Genomic DNA, 22074 nt, shown 5'->3' with positions numbered 1-22074 from the left:
AAATATCGAACTCACGACCTACGGATTTTCACCATTTATTTGTTCAAAATTGCCATTGAGCCAACCACTCGAGGTTTGACCACAAACTCTTTTACTCTAATAGTCAAAGGCGATTTGGACCAACATGGTAGTAACACGACTTTACCACCTCATACCCGACAACACTGAGGCACCAACTAATCTGAGTCCGACAATACCATATCTCCAATTTTAAGCCTTAGAACACCAAGACTGCCATTACTTCAAGTGTAACAATACATTATTTCCTATTGTTTGTCTACTAAAGTAGTATACGTGACCCCAAAGATTTTAACACTTCAGATAAAATAAAGTTTAAAATCATTAGATGCATCGTTTTGGTGACGATTATATATTCAATCCTATCCAAATGATAAATCAGGTGGTTTGGATCAAAATCAACACGAGGAAGATCATACAACCCACAAGTATGATGGAAATAATGCTTCTTGTCCATGAATGATAATTAAAAACCTACAACTGGATGTAAGTAATCAATGTACATTCCTTCAACTTTGTAATGGCCTATGAGACACTAGTTCATCTTCTGCAACTAAAACAGAAACAATATCTCACTTGGATGATTAAACAAAATACTGGAGACAATTTACAGATGCCCCCCATGAATTTCAGATACAAATATTTGTTTAATTTCTTTTAGTTCTATATTCTTCAATTCCTTTTAACAAAATTGCTGATATTTTCTCAGCCCTTGATGTCTAGAACTCTCTATAGTGTGACAGATTTCTCAGCGTGAACTTCAACATTGCCCTCAATTTCCTCGATTCCATCTTCCTCTTCTGTTGCTGAGATCAAAGAAGCCGATTGAATCTTTCCAGCATACTCCAGCCTCATCAGAATAACTCCCCTAGAAAACAACATGACACCAAGAATCCACTGAGATGCACAAAATAAACAACAGAAGAATAATATGAATTCAGGTGAATTGAGTTGATGACCAAAACCAAAACAAAAAAATTACTGCTCTTTCAAATGCTACTCATACTATGGGGCTTGGGTCCCTTTGCGGTACATTGGGGCATCTGGAAGGATAGAAACAATCACGTCTTTGTGGAAAAGGTGTTCATCATTAGCATCTGGAGTCTCATTTTCTATTGATGTATGTATTTTGATCCTACATGGCTTACAATTTCTTCAAACACTTCCCTTTCTTCTCCAAAATAAATCTCCAAACCCACCTAAACTTTGTTATATAGTCTAGTTTTTTTTTTGGGTTTGTTTTTCCAAGAATTATTGAGTCAAAATACTCCTCTATGTTTATTAGGGTAAGTGATCAATCCCAAATTGCCATATCACCATCAATAATGCCATTAATTGCATAAAATAATATCAGAGCCATGTTTTCATCTCACAACCTAACCATAGCTGATTGCACGGTTGTCTCAATTTTTAAAGCTAATGAAATCCCCTTAACAAGCAACGAGATCTACTCTTCAAGAAGTAAAGGGAATAGCTCTACTTTCGAATTAGATAAGAAAAATAGCACACAAAGGATAAACATATAACCTGCCCTCCCATATTTACCTTGCGAAGCGTGACTGTATAGAAATATCCCGAACCTTTATTCTGTTGATTGTCCCACTTTGGCTTACTAGAACTACTTGCTCGTCACTTTCACCATCTTCTGTTCAAGTAAATCAGAAGGTTATGTCATTAAGTAACAAATCTAGTTTGATCATAGTGACAAAGTCAGGGTTTGGGAATAATTTGGTAAGAGAATGCTTCAGAAAAAGTCGGCAAGAGATCAATCAAGTGGGGAAAATATCAGATCAATTTAAAAACAAAAATATGCATTTTATATATTAAATAATGAAATAACAATTAAAAATGCTAAATATAAAAATATACTGTGATTTATTTTTTCAAAAAATGGTTAATTCACTATTAATTGTGTGTGTTTTTTTTCTTTGAAAAAATCGTGATTTAATCGTTAACTATTAAAATTGTGATTTAATCGCGATTTTCTCAAAAAATCACAATTTTTTTGTCACTATGGATTGATGTAGGCCATACTACTAATACCTGCCAATGAAAACCCGACAACAAAGACAGCCATTAGTCGGTCCTCTGGAGAAAGCTACAAGGAAACAAACAAAGAGAGAAGATTAGAGCTAAAGCAAAGGACTATATCAGTGGATTATAGTAAATATAGAAAGCGATAAAAGATTCTAATGTACCTTGTAACCTATTAAACCAACTCTATTTAGACGTGACAGGTGGAATCTGCTAAGAGGGACCCGCTTTCCATGACCACTTTCAGACACAAATAGCAGCCACGGGGCACTGAGATCCCTACCCCTGTCAAAGAAACATGAATCGATGCATGCTTATGCCAACAGATTTTCTAAAAAAAATAAAATACAGAACTAAGTGATTGGTGCACAGAAGAGTAAAATCGATATAATTTGATGATTTATATCAATTGCTAACTCGTAGTATGGGAAAAAAAGCATTACTAGCTTTCAAAAACAAACAGGATTCACCCCAAAACTCGTGCCTTGAATGAAACAAGAACTGGTCAAGTTTGAAGGACCAACTCATTTTCCACAAAATTCAATTGACTGGTTGAACGGTTAGCATTTCAAATTCAGATAACACTTGATTAGGTAATATCATGAACGAACACTCAATTTTTGAAATAGTGCTCAAAGTGCTGAGAAAGTCCTGCAAAATCCAAAAAGGAGAAACGAATTTACCAATGCTCAGCCATTCTTAAAGATATAAAGGGTACTGAATACAATTTCATCGATCATGAAACCCACCTGAAGTTTTTTTGTTAACTTCGGTTTTGAGGCTTTTTGAACATTGAGGTTATTCCCCTTTATCTAATATGCAGTCATTAGTCCTTATGAGAGAATATATTTCTCAACTTGAGACACGAGAATGAGTATCCAGATCAGTAGAGTAATCAAGTCCATTGGACTTGGGCCACAACAACAAAGACAAACACAAACAATATTGCACGGTAATGGAATCATTTAAAGAATAACACAAAGTAAAGAAAGCTAATGATTAAGTTAACCAGTATCACAGACAATATATAATGATAAGTGAGGGAAGAAATTACTGGCTTTGAGGGTTTTCTAATGCCCTCTGCAAGTCTTTCTGCATGGAAGACGGTATTATGTCCATGCAAGCCATCTTGTCCTCTTCTTTTAGTCTCATGGCAACTGAACCCCTAGTATTTCTTCCAACAGATCGAAGCTGAACTCACAATAATTAAAATAAAATGGCGAGTCAAGATGCAAGGTTAAATAATTTTCAATATACTAAAATAGATTCCAAAAGTATCTAAGCTTAAAGAGTAGAGACAACATACGTCACATCTGAAGAACGACTTCAACATACATTTGCTTTATATATGTCCAAACCCAGCATGGTTAAATACTTTTTACTCATAAATTTGAACAATATGAAACACAAATTCTTTTTCTTCCAAGAAATTTTTGTGAACTTAGGAGAGCTCGGGTATTACTCGCTAATATTTATAACTTTTGAGTTCTTCTGTTGTATTGAAAAAATTCTCAGATTTAAATAAATAAAAATATCATGCAGTAAGGACAAGTCCATGCTTCAAGCTTCTTGAAGGCACTGCGCATCAGACAACTGCATCGTTGTTCGTATCATTGTTAAAGTCATCAAGACAATTTTCCTAATCAGACAAATGATGAAGTTTAGGGGGGGAAGGGATGAACCTCGATATGGATTTTATGGACATAGAGAAAGCAAACAACAAAGTAACCAAACAATCATTTAGTGGGTACTTGGACAAAAAGTAGCCCCCAAGTACATCTTGGCATAATTAAAGCCATGAATGAGACAGCAATGATTATCGTGATAACTACTTATGAGGAGACAAATGAGTTCTCAGGTACAAATGCTTTACATTAGGGATCGGCCTAGAGTTCTTATTGTTTGCTTTTGAAATAGATAAAGTAAGAACTCAAATCCAAGAACAACTCCCTTGGTGTAAGATATTTGCAGATGTAGTGTTAGTTGATGGGATTAAAGAGGGACTAAACGCAAAACTAGAACCCTGAAGAGCTGCTTTAGAACCCAAGATCTTTAATCTTTATAACAAGTAGGACCAAGACAGCATATGGAGGGCATCTCTACTAATGACACACGTAGAAAGTAATGGCCAGTAAAAACTAATTGCCCAGAAATACCCAAAAATGACGACTTTTGTTACCTTGGTTATATTGTCCATTAGAACAAAGAGATTGAAGAGGACGTTAGAAGAACTAGAGTGGATAGTTAAGTGGAGGTGTGTTATGTGACCAACACATTCCAATCAATTTAGAAGAAAATTTTAGTAATAAGACAGTAAGAGGATTAATGGAAAGATTAAAATGGAATTAAAGATGACCGAATTCAATAGGGTCAAGCCCCCATTTGTTTCTACGGTCCAAGTTACACTCCGAATTCAAAGGGATTCTCCTAAGAGATACTCTGAGGATTTTGTCTTTAAGTATGATTCTATATTGTTTGGGAAGAGTCAAGTAGAGGAATTGGATTGTTTTCGAGCAGGATGGGGTGGGGAATACAAAGTGTGATATGGGTATTGTTGATTCTACTAATGGTTTGCTTTGGTAGTTCATCTCAAGGGGAGAGTTCTGTTGTACTTTCCTTTAGCAACAACATGTAATGAACTAAGAAAAAGACAGTTGAGATGACGAAGACCAAACAGCCCTAATTGGAACACATGTGCAAATTGAAGATTTTGAAAGAGCGAGAGGAAGACCAAGAAGGATATGGATTGAGGTAGTGAGAAAGAGATAAACACACTTGCATTAACAAAACAGATGGCATGGAAAAAAGTTGACTGGAGGAACAGGATTCATTGTTATGCTGTGTTGAGTAGATTTTTCTTGATAGTCGCATTGATTTTACTTCATTGCCCATATGATGATGATGATGACATCCATATCTTTTCTACAAGATAGCTTTCATGCAGACACTTTGGAAACTATTTCAAGGCCTGGATTCCATATTCCATTTGTTACCTATAAGTTTGTAAAATATTTTCCTTCAGTTTAGCTTTCTATTTTCCTCTACCCCTATTCCTGTTTGGCATTCTGAATTCAATTGAGCATGAAGTGAAGAAAAGATTCTTCATGAGTGCAAGTCAAATCCATCGTGTATGAAACCCAACAATATTGTCCTGGTTTCAACAACATTTCCATCAAGTAAATGGCTAAAAAGCACAGTAAAAGGACTTACAGTCTCACAGGAACTCAAAATAACTTTTCCACTCTGAGAAGCCATTGCAATACGGTCATCATTCGTACAGCACCGGACCCATTTCAGCTCATCACCAGGAACCTATAAAGTTAGCTTTAGAATTGCGATCCAATATTGATTGCCTAGCATAGAGAAATTAAAAAAACAAAAACAAGGAGAAGGGGATAAACCAGCTGAATTGCAATGATTCCTGTTGTCCTGATTGCAGAGAAAAAATTCAAAGACACTTTCTTGATGTATCCATTGACAGTAAGCATTACTAGATACTGATCCCCAGCAAAGTCACTGACAGGAATGATTGAAGTTATTCTTTCCCCATCCGATAAAGATAATATCTGGCCATGGAATGAGGAAATGGAAATATTTTAAAATAAAAAAATTGAGGTTATTTTGGATAATCCAAAAGAAAAATAAAAAATAAAAAATCCGGTGCATACCTGGATCAGTGGTGTTCCAGCAGCAGTTCGGGTGCATTCTGGAATTTTATAAGCACGAGCTGAGTAAACGATTCCCCTATCACTGAAGCAGAAATTTAATTGTACATTATCTAATGCCCGAATAACCAAATTTACAAAAGTTTCAATTCCCAATATTAATGTCGGATAACCTAGAATATGTTTTGGGAATGAGGTGATCCTGAAAAAATGGATTGCAAAATAAATAAAAATAGCATGAAAGAATTCTATCATTCATCAAGAATGTGATTATATACAAAATTAGAAATAAAGCAAGTCTTTTTTCTGTAGCAAAAATAATTATGCAAGATTCATTTCTAAGAGTAATATGAGAAGTATCGACTTTATAAATCTAAGTACTCTTCTGTTCAAAAATAAATACCATTTCAGCCCAAAAGGAAAATAAAAATGACATAGAGACAAGATTGTATAAAAAGGATCTAAGCAACCCTAGGACAGGAATGGGGTACAATCACATCAACCATAAATGGATAAGAATATTTGTATTCATCTTCTAGCCTGCCTTTAGTATGCATAAAAGGTTGTGAGTAACATGGCATAAGCATAAATTAATGAGAATATAAAAATCCTTTGACTTTTGTATATCGAGGTTTGAAGATCCTAAAAGGAACCTACATAGAATGCAAGGTGTCGCACTCAAACATGTTAACTCGGAATCAAATCAGACAAATCTATATAATGCTTAAAGTAGAATATTAGCTTATCCGAGCATGACATACAGAATAAGGCATTTAGAATACAAAACCCTTGGAACAAATATTTAAATCGAAAAATAATAAAAGATATCGACATTTTTTCTAGTAAGTATGTCTGACACCTGTCTTAAACTGAATCTTTCTAAGACAGGTGAGGTTGCCCTTTTTATATGGCATCAATGCAAATTATAGTCTTCTCGTATAATGGCATTCCATTTAAAAAATGTTTGTGTGTTGAAAATAACAAAATTAGAGGTGCTTCCTAGTTAAACTATGATTGAATGATCTACAAATCTGAGCAAGAGATTAGAATCTACCAAAACGAAGAGGAAATAAAATGACTTGTGGCATTCAAGAAAAAATATCTAAAGATTTGGACTAGCTGTTAGTAGCAGATTAGTACCTGAAGTAAAGAACATGGTCATGTGCATGACAGACAACAAAGTCAGACATGGCATCATTTACTCTCATTTTCCCAACAGATTTTCCGATTGTTCCACGATGTTGAAGATTAAAAGTGTTAGGCTTTATCCGCTTAATGTAGCCCTTTTCACTGAGAGCCTGGAAATTACAACAACAAACCATTTGAAAGGATTTACTAACTGAAAATATAAATAAAATGAATAAACAATATGAATGAGTGAAAAAGAATTCAAAAATTAAAGGTCTGATTCCATATCCCAAGAGTTTTAGGTGCATACCAAAAGCATCTCTTCATTCGGGATAACATCTATGTCCTCTAGTTGGCCACTATCAGCCTCTTCCAACATTGAACGCCTTGGATTCGCAAAATTGTTCTTTAGCTCAATTGCTTCTTGTTCTATCAACTAAGAAGTAGCAAGAAAAGATAAGGTGCAGGTAATACATGCAGATCATGTTGCAATCTATGACAAGTTTATTGCTAAAATTATAGCAGTATACCACACATATGTCAGTACCAAAGAGGATACAAACCTAATCAGTACAAGCAGATAAAACTCTTTCTTTTGTTTAGTTATCAGAGGGTGGGGTGGGGGGTCCAAAACTTCATGTTTGCAAAATGTAGCACCATCTGACGAGGGTAAAGGCTCCAAACTTAAATAGATGATACAGATTACTGAACGTTGACAGTCTGTATTGAGTAATACACTACTGCATATGAATAATACATATATCTTTAATATTCTTGTAAAGAAGTGTCAACGTATCAACTCTCTGAGATTACTTGCATCCCATTTGTTTGTGTAAAAGTTTAAAAAAAAAATATTAAGTTAAAGAACCAGGGGGGTCAAGATGACCAAACTGAGGAGAAATACTGCAAATATAGAGGAAGAACCAAGAGCACAACTCAGGTGGACACTCAAATAGAAAGCTGAGAGAAACAATAAAGAACATTTAGAATTACGAATTCTTACCACAATGTGATTACATATAAGAGTGACATCCTGAATTAGAGATAAGAAATACTTCTGTATCGGTCACTACCTTTTTTTATTAGTAAAATTGAATATTATATAAATAAAACTTGAAAGGCCAATGTACAAAGAAGTGAGAGATCTCACAATGGAGCCAAAAACAACAGAACATATTTCCACAGCTCTCAAGATCGTTTTATTTAGGGCCTCAACAATGACAATGAAAAGGATGAGGGAAAAGAAGTCCCCTTGCCTCAAAACCCTAGTGCTCATAAACAACTGACCAGAAATCCATTCAAAATCATAAAAAGGGGGGGCAGAAGGCACATTTTTGGAAACAATGTCACAAAAAAAATCTCACTACGAAAGAGAGAATTCAAAGAACCCCAATTAACATGATCAAAGGCTTTCTCCATGCCAACCTTACCAGCCCCGTTATTTATCTTTGCAAAAAAAAAAAAAATTATTTGCAAAATCTGCCTATTTCTGAAAAAGGCCCTTTGTTCAGGAGAGATTACAAGGAGTTTCAGGATTCTAAATGCCAATGTTTTGGCAATGGTCTTATACTCTCCCATGAAACCAATGAATCATATCAGTTTGATACTACTACCCCCCCCCCCCCCCCCCCCCCCCCCCCCCACACACACACAAAATATATATAGTAGTCATAGAAAACAGAAGAATTTTTTTTTTTTTTTAAATAGTTAAATGCAATTCTATTACTGTGGTCGATATGACCAACAAAAGATACAAACAAAGCAAAGCCAGAAAAAATTACATGGGACGTAAGGAACAGACCCACTCCCAATTTCGTATAAATCCTCAAAAAAGACTTCTCTAAACTCTTTCAGAAACTTACACCAAAAATTTAGCTGATAGATTTATATATAGATGTTTCTAACCATATAACTAAAAAATCATTGAAACGGAAGGGATCACAAATTGAACTCTTCAGGATAATGTTTACCTGTAACATTTGTTTTTTGCTTGACAAGAGTTCACTAAACTTGGAAATTTGTTCTGTCAAGACTTTACCTTCCTCAACAACTTTATTACGCTGCAAAAGGAAGAAAACAGTGAACATTTGATTTAGAATGCATTACCACACCTAAAATAAAATATATATTTTATCGATGCGAGAGAAAAAAACGAAGCCAGCATATTGCACCTCAAGAAGAGTAAGCTTTCTCAGGGTTGTATGTAATAAAGCTTCAGCTTGTTTCTCAGATAAATCATACTCTGCACAAAATAAAATGTCATCAGTTTTTTTTTTTTGGATAAGTAAAGAAAATGCCATCAGTTATTTCATCCATGCAAATGAAATGCAATCCAAAATGGTAAAAGATCAGTCTTGATGCTTGTGGACTAAGTAATATAGAAACTTCATTGAGAAAATTACTATGCTGGGAACCGCATATATGTCCCATACGGATTCTAGCTAATATAATATCACTTTAAATGGTTTCTCATAAATATATAAATATTTCTCTGCGCGTATTGTTCACAACTTTATACATTGAGCATTTATCATCTATATAATGGAATATGCTTTAGCATTATCTAAACAGTCAACACAATGATGTTATCCGATCAGCATGGTTCAAAGGTTGGTTGATCCCGAGGTTAAATGGCCGAGGCTTATTTTCCCTTGGCAAGTTAAATGCCCATGCAACTCGGTGTTGAACTGGACTCAGGCTTCATTAAGGTATGATTCTACTTTCTTTTATGGGAAAGCTGGACTTGAACCCACGACCTCAAAGTTGCTTTGTAATGTGTCAAACCAACTGAACTACGGGTCTAAGCCCAGTATGATTCTACTTTAACTTGCATATTCCTCTTGAATCGGACATGACTCGGTAGAATGGTCTATCATAATGGTATTGTAGAGGAAAATGACAATAAGAGTGTTTACCATTCCTCAAAGCAGCAGAAGCCATTGCATTACTTGAACTTCCCCTGATTATTCGAATCACATCATCTACATTTTCAAGCCCCACTATGATACCCTGAACACATAATTTTAATATGTCAGCAGTCAATAAAGAATTATCTTTCTAAGATATTCTAAAGTCTTAACATACCTCCACTATGTGTTTTCTTTCTTGAGCTTGAGAAAGCATATGTTTGGTACGCCTTTCAATAACAGAGCATCTAAAATCCAGGAATGCCTGTGGAAATATATATTACATATATATACCTAATGTTACCGTTAGGATGAAAGACAGCTGAGAAGTTATGAAATACTACTTTCTCCATATTCATCAGCCAACATAAAGGGTACAAGTGATGTAGATAAACAATTTTCTACGTTCGCACTTAGGTTAACAAGTCAACATAGAACCATTGTCCCAGAAATTCAGGTAACTACTGGCATTACATACTGCTTTTTTAGTATTTTCATAGCCCTCGGATATCTTTTGTTGGGATTAAACATTTCTACATTTATGGAACAAAATGGAGGTTTCTCAAAGTGAAGTATTCCAGTTCCCTTTTCTTATTTGGTTTTAATTATCTTGCACTATTGTACATGACGCATAAAATTTAAAATGGGAAAAAAATACCTGAAGCAACTCTCTCAGACCCATTAGTTTTGGTTGTCCATCAAGAATACTGAAAAAAGTTCAATGAATATGGAAACATCAAAGCAAGTTGCAAGAGATGGAGTACAAAGTATCATCCAAACAAATATCAAAATGTCTATAAATAAAGCATGTAAAAGAATCCGTTATATCAGATGATAGACTCACTTGGCGATAAAGTACCAATTGCATATCTTAGTTACAATTATAACTAGCACGGTTTTATACATGGCATGCATGGACAAGGATTGCTCATCATTTCGTTAGGTCCCAAGAAGTTTAGATAAATTTGAAACTTAACAGACCAGGATAATGATAAGCACTTACCTTGGTACATTATTTTGCACAATAAAGTTGTATGCCAAAAGAACACGGTAAAATAGTCCACAAATCAGATAGTTACGTGGCTGTTATGTACTTATCTCAGTAATTTCCTTGAAGGAAACCGTAAAATAGATGAGACATGTGAATTCTGTCACACGTATGCCTACGTTTTTCATACATGTTATAGATAATATACATAAGATATGGGGCAACCGAATGTAATCTTCCTTGTATTTGGCTGCCTACATTTCTTAATCTATCCATCTACTTCAACTCTACAGATCAGGAGTTGATGTGAAGAATGCATTTCTTCACAGAGAATTGCAGGAAGAGGTATACGAGTCTCCTCCACCTGGTTTTCAACGAGATGAAAAAAAATTGTGCAGGTTGAAGAAGTCTTTGTATGGAAAAAAACAAACAAAAAAAGAACATAGTATGGTTTGAGATATTCAATAATGTAAAATGCAATGCTAAAGTTGGAATACGCGGAGTCTGGCAGATTACACATTATTCATTAGATGCATTGGAGGAATTACCACAGTTCTTATTATCTATGTGGATGACATTTTTGTGACAAAGAATATTGCAGAAGAGGTTGAATGGTCGAAGAGTTACTTAGCTCGTGAGTTTGAGATCAAAGATCTTGGACATCAGAAGTATTTAGGTATACAAGTGCCAAGATCTCAGGAGAAAATCTTTACAACTCATAGAAAGTATGTGTTGGATATGTTTCAAAAGTGTGGAAGGTTAATAGTTAAAACGATAGATACCCCTATAGAGCATAACCACAAACTTGATAAACAGAGTGATGAATCTTTGCAAGACATTGGCAAATTTCAATGATTGGCTGGATGACTAATTTATTTTTTTACTCACTAAACCTAATATTATACGCAATTAATATGATGAGTCCATACATGTGTTCCCCCTAAACTGCACATTTTGAAACAACATATCGAATCATGAGGAATCTCAAATACTTACTTGGTAGATGCATCTTATTTTTTTTTTAAATGGACATATACTGATACAGATTGGGAGGTCTTTATGGATGATAGAAGATATAGATCATGATAATGTTACTAATGTACTTTTGTGGGTGGTAATCTTACAACATGGAGAAGAAAGAAACATGTTGTAACCCATTCCACAGGCATCGTTTAGATCAATGGCCCATGAGCTCTGTAAAGGTTATGTTTGAAGATTCTTCTTCGAGAACTCGATTTTCGTATGGTTGAGTTCAAATTGTGATAACAAGCAGCAATAAATATTTGCTTAGAAACCTTGGAGTGGATAATATTCAAGCACCTCATATGTTCTTTGATAATAAGAGTGCCATTAATTTCTCAGCAAGTTCAATTTTGCATGCACATATTGAGATTTTTTTGTAACTTTTGTTAGAAATATTATTTTATTTTTATTATATGTTGTATTGAGCCTATAAGTTAATAACTTATTGTAAGTGGGTCCACACAGACACACACACACCCCATATATATAGGAGAAAATCTGCAGGAGGATACTGTAGGGGGCAGCTAGGTCAAATATACCAAAAAACACAGATTTCAGAAGAATCTGCAAAACCCAACCAGAACCCAGGAGATCAACTTCAACCAAAAAACCCTACTTGTGATCGGAAACCTCAAAAACCAAGAAAAAAAATGTTAGAATAACCTCTACGAACCACCAATAGGGGGCGGGATAGGGTAGAGAATGGATCCTCCTTCAGAATCTTGAGAAACAAGAAAACCCGAAAAATCTCTCCCAATGAGCAGAAAACTGAGAAATCCACGAACGGTCTTCAAACACACCAAGAGAAGTAGTTAAACATGGAAAAACAACTAAGCACACATAAATCACACCCTAGATAACCATCTACGGTTAAAAAAAACTTCAAACAACCAAACCCTAATACTTTGTTTGTGGCAAAGCCTTAGGATTTAGTAACCCAGAGTATACAAGGAGAAGGAAAATAAGAAGAATGGAAGAAAAGAAAAGGGAATCAAGAATCAAAATGCTCAGATACCATGTGAAGATGAAAACTTAGGATTAGGAAAAAGGAGAAGAGAAATATGGGAAAACGATGTGTGTGGACCGACTTTCAATAAGTTATGGGCTTATGAGAGCAATAATACATATAACAAAATAATATCTCTACAACTTCCATAAAAGAGAGTGAAGGGCCAGAGAGAGCATCTCACAACCTTTTTACATTTCACAATACTTTTCTATCGAGAAAGCTTTCCATGAAAAGAGCAACACTTTCAGCTTGAGGGGGCGTTGTAAGAATAAATAAGCGTTTAAGATAAAGTGATGGATTGTATGCTTTATGCAGTGCTGTAGGATTAGACCGATTCATGGATTGAGCAACACTTCCAACTTGAGGGGGAATATGAGAATAAATAAGTTTTTACGATGAAATGATAGATTTTATGCTTTATGCAGTGTGGTAGGATTAGTCATTTGATTTTTCACACATAATCCACTATAGCATGGTAGGACCAAACATAGAAGTAGACAATCACTCCATTTGGGAAAAGATTATGGCACAAGTGTACTCCATTTGTGAAGTCAGAGAACCAGCTCATTGATATTCTTACAAAAGGTATCAGAGGTATCCAACTACATGAATTCTGGGACAAGTTGGACATAGTTGATATATATGCACCAACTTGAGGTGGGTGTTGTAAGGGTAGAATAGTCTTTTCAACCTTTATTATATTTTATTGTATTTTTCTCGTCTTGGGAAACATATAAAAATGAGAACCCAAAGGATTATATCTCTCAAAATACAGTCTCCCTTCTTTCTTCTACATCTTTTATCCTTTCTTTCTCTCTTCTTTTCTTCTTTAATCTTACTTAATGCCCCCACTTTCATTAACAAGTCTTAAAAGGAAAGGGGTGCCCAATGGTAGCACTATATTAATGAAGGTCACTTTTCTCTCTTCATTTTATTCTTCTTGGTAAACTCCTATATTGTAGACCTTGTACACTGACTGAGAAACAGATTGCTTGCAAGCTTCCCTTGAAATCCTTATCAAATAATTGCCTCCAAAACAATCTATGCAAAAGAATAATTTTAGACTTATCTCAAGCATAAGAATATTCAAACTGTCATTGTCAAAATTTGGAGAACGGTAAAGGATAAAGGGAGATACACTGTTAAGGTACAGATCCAAAATGCAATTGCAATAGAAAATAGAAAGGTCAATCCATTCCTTAGCTTTGAGGTCAACTTACAGTTGAAGATTATCCCAAATCATCAAATTTAAGAAATGTTAATGTAACTAGAAATCAAAGGAAGTATTTCACTTGCTCCATATTAATACTTGGATACTTGAACCAAAATGACTATTTCACTCAATGTTCCGCTTTACAAAGATTTGTACATTAAATAAAGTAGTAAATCACAAATATGTTCAAGAAACTACTCACCCCACCATGTTGCAGCTAAAGCCGGACTGAAGAGCAGTAAGGCGATACAGATTATTGAGAACAATGGCTGGATCCGATCCCCTTTTAAGCTGGAAAAGGGATGACAATAGAAATAGTAAGCATCAACTGACAAAGAATACTTCTCACCAAATCATTTCTTAGGCGTCGGCTATTTAGCATATGTCACCCTAAAAGGAATCCACCATCATTTTACACACCTCAATGACTACGCGCATTCCAGAACGATCACTCTCATCACGAATATCACTTATGCCTTCCAGAATCTGCATAAAAAATAAAAGGATCATACCTAACACAAGATGTTAATCATGCTAGCATATCAATAAGACAATATTAATCATGCTAGCATTAATTGGCTTCATAACTTCAGAAATGAAATTGATTCATGGAACTACAATGACTAGCCGAACTGATTGAGGACATGAGCATAAAAAAGATGTTTACTCCTAACAAGTGAATGAGTTATATGACGGACAACACCATTCTAGTGACCCAAATGAACATGAGTACAGTGATGGAAAATATCATTCCAAAGAGAGCTGAGCTTAGTAACCTAAACTGTAGCACAAGGTGGGTGGACTCACTGGTAAACCATGGTTTGGTAGATTTATAAATATTCTTCGGGCTTCTCTAACAACAACAAAAAAAAATCTTTTTTTTTTCATTTGATGAATAAAAGATATATTAGTCAAAAGATTAGGTCAAGGACACTTGCCTCACTCAGAAGGACGATGAAAGGACCAAAAAATAAATAAAAGTAAGAATCAAAACATCTGAGAACAATAATACTCTCTCTTAGTGCACACCATCTCCCAAGTCCCAAGTAAAAAAAAAAACATAGAAGTTTTCAAAAAATATATCCTTGAACTAATCAAATTGCTCACATTGACTGAACAAGAGACCAAGAATGCTAATAATGATCCTGTGACGGTCATGCTCCTTTCCTTCAAAGACTCGGCTAATTATCTCCTTCGACAAGCCCCAACGGACAGCAAAAGGAGCCAAAGACCAAAGTATCATTATTGCAAAAGACCGCAGACTGGTTGATAGAATAGAGACAAACCTAGGTAACACCCAAAAAATACTGAAAAGCTAAATAAAATGGAACCAAATTGCATGAGAAAAATCATGATGGATTAATAGATGACTAACGGATTTGCCACTGGCTTTGCACATAATGTGAAATCAACCAAGGTGAAAACCCCAAGCTATGATATGAGCTGCAGACAAAATCCTAAGGCTGACAACTGAGAAAAAAATCATTTTGGATGGACTACGAGGACTCCAAATGAAGTGGACGAAAAATTTAGACAATGAGGTGGAACAAAGGATTGATAAATAAATAAAAAAGATTTAACTGAAAACATACCATCCCGAATCTGCAGGTACACTCTACAATATTTTTTTGATAGGCACACTCTAGGATCTTCATTAAGCAAAGATATGAAAATTGAAGACAATATGGTTAACAAGGCTAGCAATGGACTCAACTTCCCAGTCATTGATATTCCTCCTCATCCCAAGAATTTCCCTCAACCAAACTTGATCTTACAAATAGATCTTCGTATGCTTAAGCTTTATCAAATTGGGCATTCGGTGAAAAATTAAGTGCATAAATCAGGTATTGTATGGTGCCTATAAATAGAGATCGGAAGGAATCCAGTCTTAGTTGAATACAGGAGATAGGACTGACTAATTCCCTTGCACCTTTTGGGACGCTTCGTATCTTCAATAAACGCAAGTCCAAGTTGTTGATTCCATTTATTCGAAATTTAAATTAAACTGGCCATTTTTATAATACAAAAAACATTTCTGAAATTATTAAATTACTAACAGAGGTAATAGTGAAAACAAACTTTGTACATACAATCCTAATTGCAATCTACCACAGTACCTTATTTTCCACAAGGTCGGCAATTTTCTCCACCAGAGCAGATTTATTTGTCTGATAAGGGATCTGTATCACTCATACATCTGGTCAGGAAATATCAACCAATACAATGGTACAATCTTTTTTATAACAAAAACAGGTTAAGAGGAAAACATATTAGACAAACCCACTAATAAGGGTAGATATTACCTCTTTAATAATAATTGCACTGCGCTTGGTTTTAGAGTCCAGCAATTCTACATCAGTCTTTCCTCTGACTATTATACGTCCACGACCAGTTCGATATGATTCCAAGATACTTCATAAAACACACAAATATCATAAATATCAGTTGAATTAATGGGATGCATTAATATGTGCATAAACATAAAGAATGAGTACACGTGTGGAGAGAGGGATTTTACAGACCCGATGTTACCCATAATCACTCCTCCAGTTGGGAAGTCAGGTCCCGGCATGTATTCCAACAATTCTTGGAGCTTTAACAGAAAAACTAAGATCAGAATTCACACACTCAAAAAAAAAGAAGTAATGGTGAAATTCAAAATAATGAATTTAATTATGAAAAACTATGAATCTTCATCCCCAAAAGATTGAATCGATATCATCACCATCAAAATTAACCTTGCTTGCAACTTATCCTGTATATTAGGGTCGGCAACACATATACAATTTTCCCATTCCAGTCTATTTTGGACCAAATCTTCAACTAGGGCAGGTATCTTCAAATCTTTTATTACTACCCCCATCCATGCCATTTAGGGCCACCCTTCTGCCATTTTAGATCTGTTGATCTGCACCAAGTGCCCCTACTCATTGGTTCTGTTATTGGTTTTTTTCATAGATGTCCAAACCTTCTCAAGTGATTAACCTTTATTTTCTCCAATTCGAACTAAACCTAAATTCCCTTGAATGTTCCCATTTCTGAATTCCGGCTTTCATAATCTTACAACTCCATTTCAACCTACCCATCTCTGCAAGGCTCATTCAGTGGACATGTTTCTTGATTGCCTAATTGTTGGCTTGTAAAATTTATTTTTAGTCTAATTGGTACACATCAATCACATAAGCTCAACCCCACTTTATATGCTGAGCTTTAATTACATGAGTCATATCCTAACCAGTCTCTACATCACTATGGATAATTGAACCTAAACAGTGGAAATGGTCTCTTTGGGTATCTGCAATCAGTCAATATTAAACGGCATCTCATCCCTAGGAAATACTAACATTGCCTATGTATATTGTGTATTGGTCCTTTTCTTACACTAAGTTTCTAATGTGAGCCACCATAGGTTGCATTCTTAAAGATGACTTAAGGCAAACCTCTCTTCCAAGGACAGAAGAAAAGTTACTTAATTTTTTCTGTTTATCTTCAAGAAGAGCAACCCATGCATTCTTGAAGGAGGATACATTTCAAGAATATAGGCCTTTTTGTTTCAGAATTTTCATGCGTCTAATGTGATGCATGAAAATGTGACCGGCATTTTCAAAAGCTGGACAGTTCAGACTTGCTCCCCTGAAGGAAAGTTGATGTGGCACCTTTTTTTATCAAAAAAGATAAATTTATTGAAAGAAGAAAACGAGGGGGGTCGAGGGGACCAACCCAAAACAAAAAGAAACAAGACAAAAGAAAAGCAAACAACAAACGAAAACAAACAATGCTTTGGACTATTTGGAAGGTGCGTAATGATCATATTCAAAAATATAGAGGAGTATTTCTTTAGGGTGATGTTGAAGATAGAAGCTTTTGCATACAAATGGGTATCAGTATAGGTGCTTTTTTGGGGTGGTGGGATGCTTTCCAAGATCAGTGGAGCTGCTCTTTGCATAGTGGGATGAGTGGGGTGCCATGTTTTATGATGCTAAGGGAGTGATTTGGAGGCTTGTTCCTTTTGCAATTTGTTGGGGCTAGTGGAAGGAACAGAATGGTCGGTGCTTTAAAGGTAGAGAAGTAAATGCTGATTCGGTGGCTTTTTTTTTTATTCTTTCTTGTTTGTTTATTTGGAGTTCAGGGGTGTTTTCTTCGATGATTTTGTGGGTCGTTAGGAGTGGGTTTGTAGCATCGCTATGCCTTAACTTTGCTTGCCATGCTTTCTCACTTTTGCTTCTTGCTTGTACTTCACAGTTGGTCATCTCGGCCACTTCATCAATAAATTTAGTTGCTTATCAAAAAAAACAAAACAAAAATTTAGGTGCTTTCAGGGGTGGTTTTATGATTTTGTTTTGGTTGCAAAATTAAAATCTACCAGCCTATGATTGTTTTTAGTCAACCCCACCTCCCTCCCTCACTCTTTATATATGTACCTACCTCCATCTATTTTATTTTTCTGTCACATGCATTTCTTTTTTTGCCGTTAAAAAAAAAGCACAACAGAATATACAAATATAATCATTCACGTTATTCACAAGAATATATTCCTAGTGATTATATTAATTAAGGATAGCAAGGTGGGAAACTTAAACCGTAGCTTCTGGATTATGAATTAGCACAGAGAGCACATCCACCAACTCTCCAAGATTGTGTGGAGGAATGTTGGTCGCCATTCCAACCTGAGAGTATCAAGTAACAAAGAATTGGATATATCAGGACACATCTAAGAAAAAAGATAGAAACATTAATAAAGAAAAAAAACAGCTAAAAATTCAACCATAAATATACCTAAATTCATGAATGGGGGAAAAGAAGGGATTACCGCAATACCAGAAGAACCATTCAACAAAAGATGAGGAATCCGAGCTGGTAGAAGTGACGGTTCCTTTTGTGAGTTATCAAAATTTGGAACAAAATCAACCTGATGCAAAATGAATCCAGTAGTGCACAATGATATAAGAACAGAAGCTAAAGCATATGAAATATACAAATAGGAAATGTAGAAGAAAGAACTGACAGTATCTTGCTCTAGATCTGCCAAGAACATTGCTTCACTAAGTCCCTGCAAATTTAAAACTGAAAGGAATAATTATCTTTGAGATGCTTACAAATCATAGCAATGAAAACTGAAGCATTACAGCTAATTTTCTTGTTTTTTCTAAACATTCCACAGGTGAAGACAGCAAAAATCCCATGCATACTGAATGAAAAGAACAAAAACGGTCAAGTACGCAAAAAATATCCAGTTCTCATGGTTGACACTCGACAATACCATTACAAGATAAGTTATAGACTAAGAAAGTAAAAAAGTGACAAAAACCACTCAAAAATAAGATAAAAAATAATACAAGGGTCAATGACCAGGTCCAAAGTCATGTAACAGTGTTACCTTGGCACTTCCAGTTTCAAAGTTGTTGCAGTGCCGGCACGGCACGGCACACCTAGGAAAACATAATACCACAACACTATTCCCTTAGGGTGCCGGCACCTGATACGTCAAAAATGACGTGTCAGACCAAAAGGAGAAAAAGATTAAAAAAATATATTTTCAAACATTTACTTATTTTTTTATAAAGATATTTTTCCTAGTAAATGTGAAATTGAAAATTCAAATCAGCAATATCAACACAATAATCACATGCCTCATTGGTGAACCTACACACCCAAAATTAGATTGATTGACGATTTCTAGATGCTGCTGACTTTTGGCATGTAGGCCCACCAAGAGGTGAGTCCTGATATTCATAGAGTGATTGGATTTGATATAGGGTGCCAAATTGCATTTTGAAACCTATTTCTGCATTCATGGGGAAACATCTTTATCAATCCTAATTACCAACATGCAAACCCAACCTAGATGACTATCCGGAAAAAATTTAGTCATTTCAGAGGGTCCAAAATGACTAAGCAAATATATTCAATTTAGATGGCCAGCAACAAAGCAAAAAAAGAGTCTCAAGTGAAGGTGTGCTTGTAAGATGCATTGAATCACTCAATCAAACTAATTATTGTTCATATCTAACCTTACATGGGATCCGTTGATCCAATTACCCAGATCTGCGCAACTCTGCATGATAAGGCACCATGTACTACAATAAATACGGTAAAACAAATTTTCCCTGACTTCATTCAAATATATTGTACTCTAAGTAGCTGGGTAACTATCCAACTCCAAGTTTCCTTCATGTACACCACAAGTTACTAGAGGACCGCCTACAATATTTGCTCCACCACAAGTTAATATTTGTATGATCGTGCCATCATATTTGAATTCCTGAAGATTGTCCTGCTAAAGACCTTGGGCAACCTTGACACTTGTTATATGTGTGCCTCAAGATAACACTGCAACGCAAGCCTATATAGGCACATGTATGGACCATTTTAGTTGTGTTGAATTTCTAGAAGTTACCAGCAATTACATTCAGGGAGATGCCGTCGTGTAACGGCCATGTACTCTGACACCTAGAGTTTAGGTGTAGCTCGCCCCGGAGTCACCCGGGAGCCCCTATGTAACACTATGTAAGGCTCGTTATGAAGCCATGTCAGCCCCCGTACCAGGGCATATCTGTTAGCTTAGGGTACGTGTCAGCCCCGTGCCAGGGCATCCTTGTTAGCTTAGTGGCATTTTCGTAATAAGGGAGTATGACCGGCCTCTACTTTTGATGTTCCCTTCTGGAAATCTAGTAAAGACTTAGCATACACTTTGTAGGAAGGGTGTCAGTGCTGTCCCAATCCCCGGCCTACACCCACGTTGTTGAAGCCCTTGAAGCCCAGCTCCGTGGAGGTCCCGCGTGTCATAGGATCATCAATTGCTTGTAACGCATCTATTTGCTTTTATACCGCGTTACACCGTGTAATCAATATTATATCAACAAAGTTGCCTTCGGGCTTTATCTCGTGTTGCCTCGTTTACTTGTTTGCTAGCTACGTGTGTGTGGTGTACGATCATTTTACAGGCTTGCAAGTGGATTTGACCCCCTTGCGCCGCACGACCCCGCTTCGAAAGAATAGGGCCGTGACAGTTGGTATCAGAGCGCAGCAGTTGTTTGAGCAAGGTTGGTATTCCCCCTAGCTATTCCCCGGAGATCCCATTCAGTTCACGCGAACAATGGTAAGAGGAACTACTAGTACCGCGGATCAACCCGCTCCAAACACACCAGCACCACGTACAAACAAGGAACGCATTGAGGTATTAGAGGAAAAGGTAGGTATGCTATCCGGGATAGTTGATGGTATTGCGCAATTGGATGATCGACAGAACACGCTGGAGGAAAGATCCGAGACATTCCGAGCCAGAGTGACTGACCTCGAGGAAGATACCCGAGGATCCATAGCTACATTACAGGAACAGATCACGGAGCTCACTACTAAGGTAGGCCTCCTGGTAAGAGCCGTTGGTAACGAGCGGCCTACCGGTGGTGATGCTCCTCCCTCGCGCTTGCGAGTCCCCGAGCCACGCGCCTTCAGTGGTGCACGCGATGCGAAAGAGCTCGAGAACTTCCTGTTTGATATGGAACAGTACTTCCGTGCAGCTCGTCCGGATTCAGAAGAGGTAAAAGTAACAACTGCTTCTATGTATCTTGCAGGTGACGCTAAGCTATGGTGGCGAACGAAGTACACCGAGATGGAGAGTGGCCAATGCTCCATCGATACATGGGAAGACCTCAAAAGGGAGCTGAAGAATCAGTTCCTACCCGAGAATGTGGAGTTCATTGCCCGCAGGAAGTTGAGGCAACTCCAACATACTGGTACCGTGCACGACTACGTCAAGCAATTTTCCGCATTGATGCTTGATATCCGTGATATGTCAGAGAAAGACAAGCTGTTCTCGTTTACAGAAGGGCTTAAGCCTTGGGTTCAGACAGAACTACAGAGGCAACGTGTGCAAGACCTCACGACTGCTATCGCCGCAGCTGAGCGGTTGACGGATTATTCTCCCGTGGATGGGAATAAGAAGAAGGTATCCAATCAGTCGAAAGGGTACTCTCAGCAGAGTGAACGCACCCATGGGTCTTCCAAAGGTAAAAATGGAGGATCTAGACACAGTCCAAGCAGGAGATCCCATCGGGATTCCTCCCCTTCGAAGAACACCGGTACCCAGT

The 22074-nt window shown here is 36.5% G+C and overlaps 1 protein-coding gene across 5 annotated transcripts in view; it reads right to left on the bottom strand.

Annotated features, from left to right (window-relative positions):
- Nucleotides 1–447: 447 nt before the first annotated feature.
- The window catches only part of GYRA (DNA GYRASE A), a 34790-nt gene continuing 13163 nt past the window's right edge, over nt 448–22074 (bottom strand). Inside the window, exons 5-27 of one of the 5 annotated variants that reach the window (XM_086426404.1) lie at nt 18990–19034; nt 18795–18893; nt 18565–18651; nt 16507–16577; nt 16288–16396; nt 16102–16164; nt 14405–14470; nt 14187–14275; nt 10410–10458; nt 9930–10016; nt 9761–9854; nt 9017–9087; nt 8816–8905; nt 7156–7281; nt 6858–7015; nt 5721–5802; nt 5454–5618; nt 5263–5364; nt 3107–3243; nt 2217–2337; nt 2062–2116; nt 1564–1660; nt 448–886 (exon numbers count right to left, since the gene is read on the bottom strand). In XM_086426404.1, coding sequence (XP_086282530.1) covers nt 748–886; nt 1564–1660; nt 2062–2116; nt 2217–2337; nt 3107–3243; nt 5263–5364; nt 5454–5618; nt 5721–5802; nt 6858–7015; nt 7156–7281; nt 8816–8905; nt 9017–9087; nt 9761–9854; nt 9930–10016; nt 10410–10458; nt 14187–14275; nt 14405–14470; nt 16102–16164; nt 16288–16396; nt 16507–16577; nt 18565–18651; nt 18795–18893; nt 18990–19034 — 2202 coding nt within the window. In that variant the 3' untranslated portion in view covers nt 448–747. Of the gene's footprint in view, nt 887–1563; nt 1664–2061; nt 2117–2216; nt 2338–2495; nt 2962–3106; nt 3244–5262; nt 5365–5453; nt 5619–5720; nt 5803–6857; nt 7016–7155; nt 7282–8815; nt 8906–9016; nt 9088–9760; nt 9855–9929; nt 10017–10409; nt 10459–14186; nt 14276–14404; nt 14471–16101; nt 16165–16287; nt 16397–16506; nt 16578–18564; nt 18652–18794; nt 18894–18989; nt 19035–22074 lie in introns of those variants that run through there. The other 4 variants (XM_086426403.1, XR_015172965.1, XR_015172966.1 and 1 more) reach the window with 4 other exon arrangements.

The sequence above is a fragment of the Akebia trifoliata genome, chromosome 15 (genome assembly GCF_017979445.1).
Source record: "Akebia trifoliata isolate Shusen 1 chromosome 15, ASM1797944v1, whole genome shotgun sequence".
NCBI classification, from domain to species: domain Eukaryota; kingdom Viridiplantae; phylum Streptophyta; class Magnoliopsida; order Ranunculales; family Lardizabalaceae; genus Akebia; species Akebia trifoliata.
The sequence above is the reverse complement of the archived record's forward strand: the minus strand, read 5'-3'. Positions and strand labels throughout refer to the sequence as shown.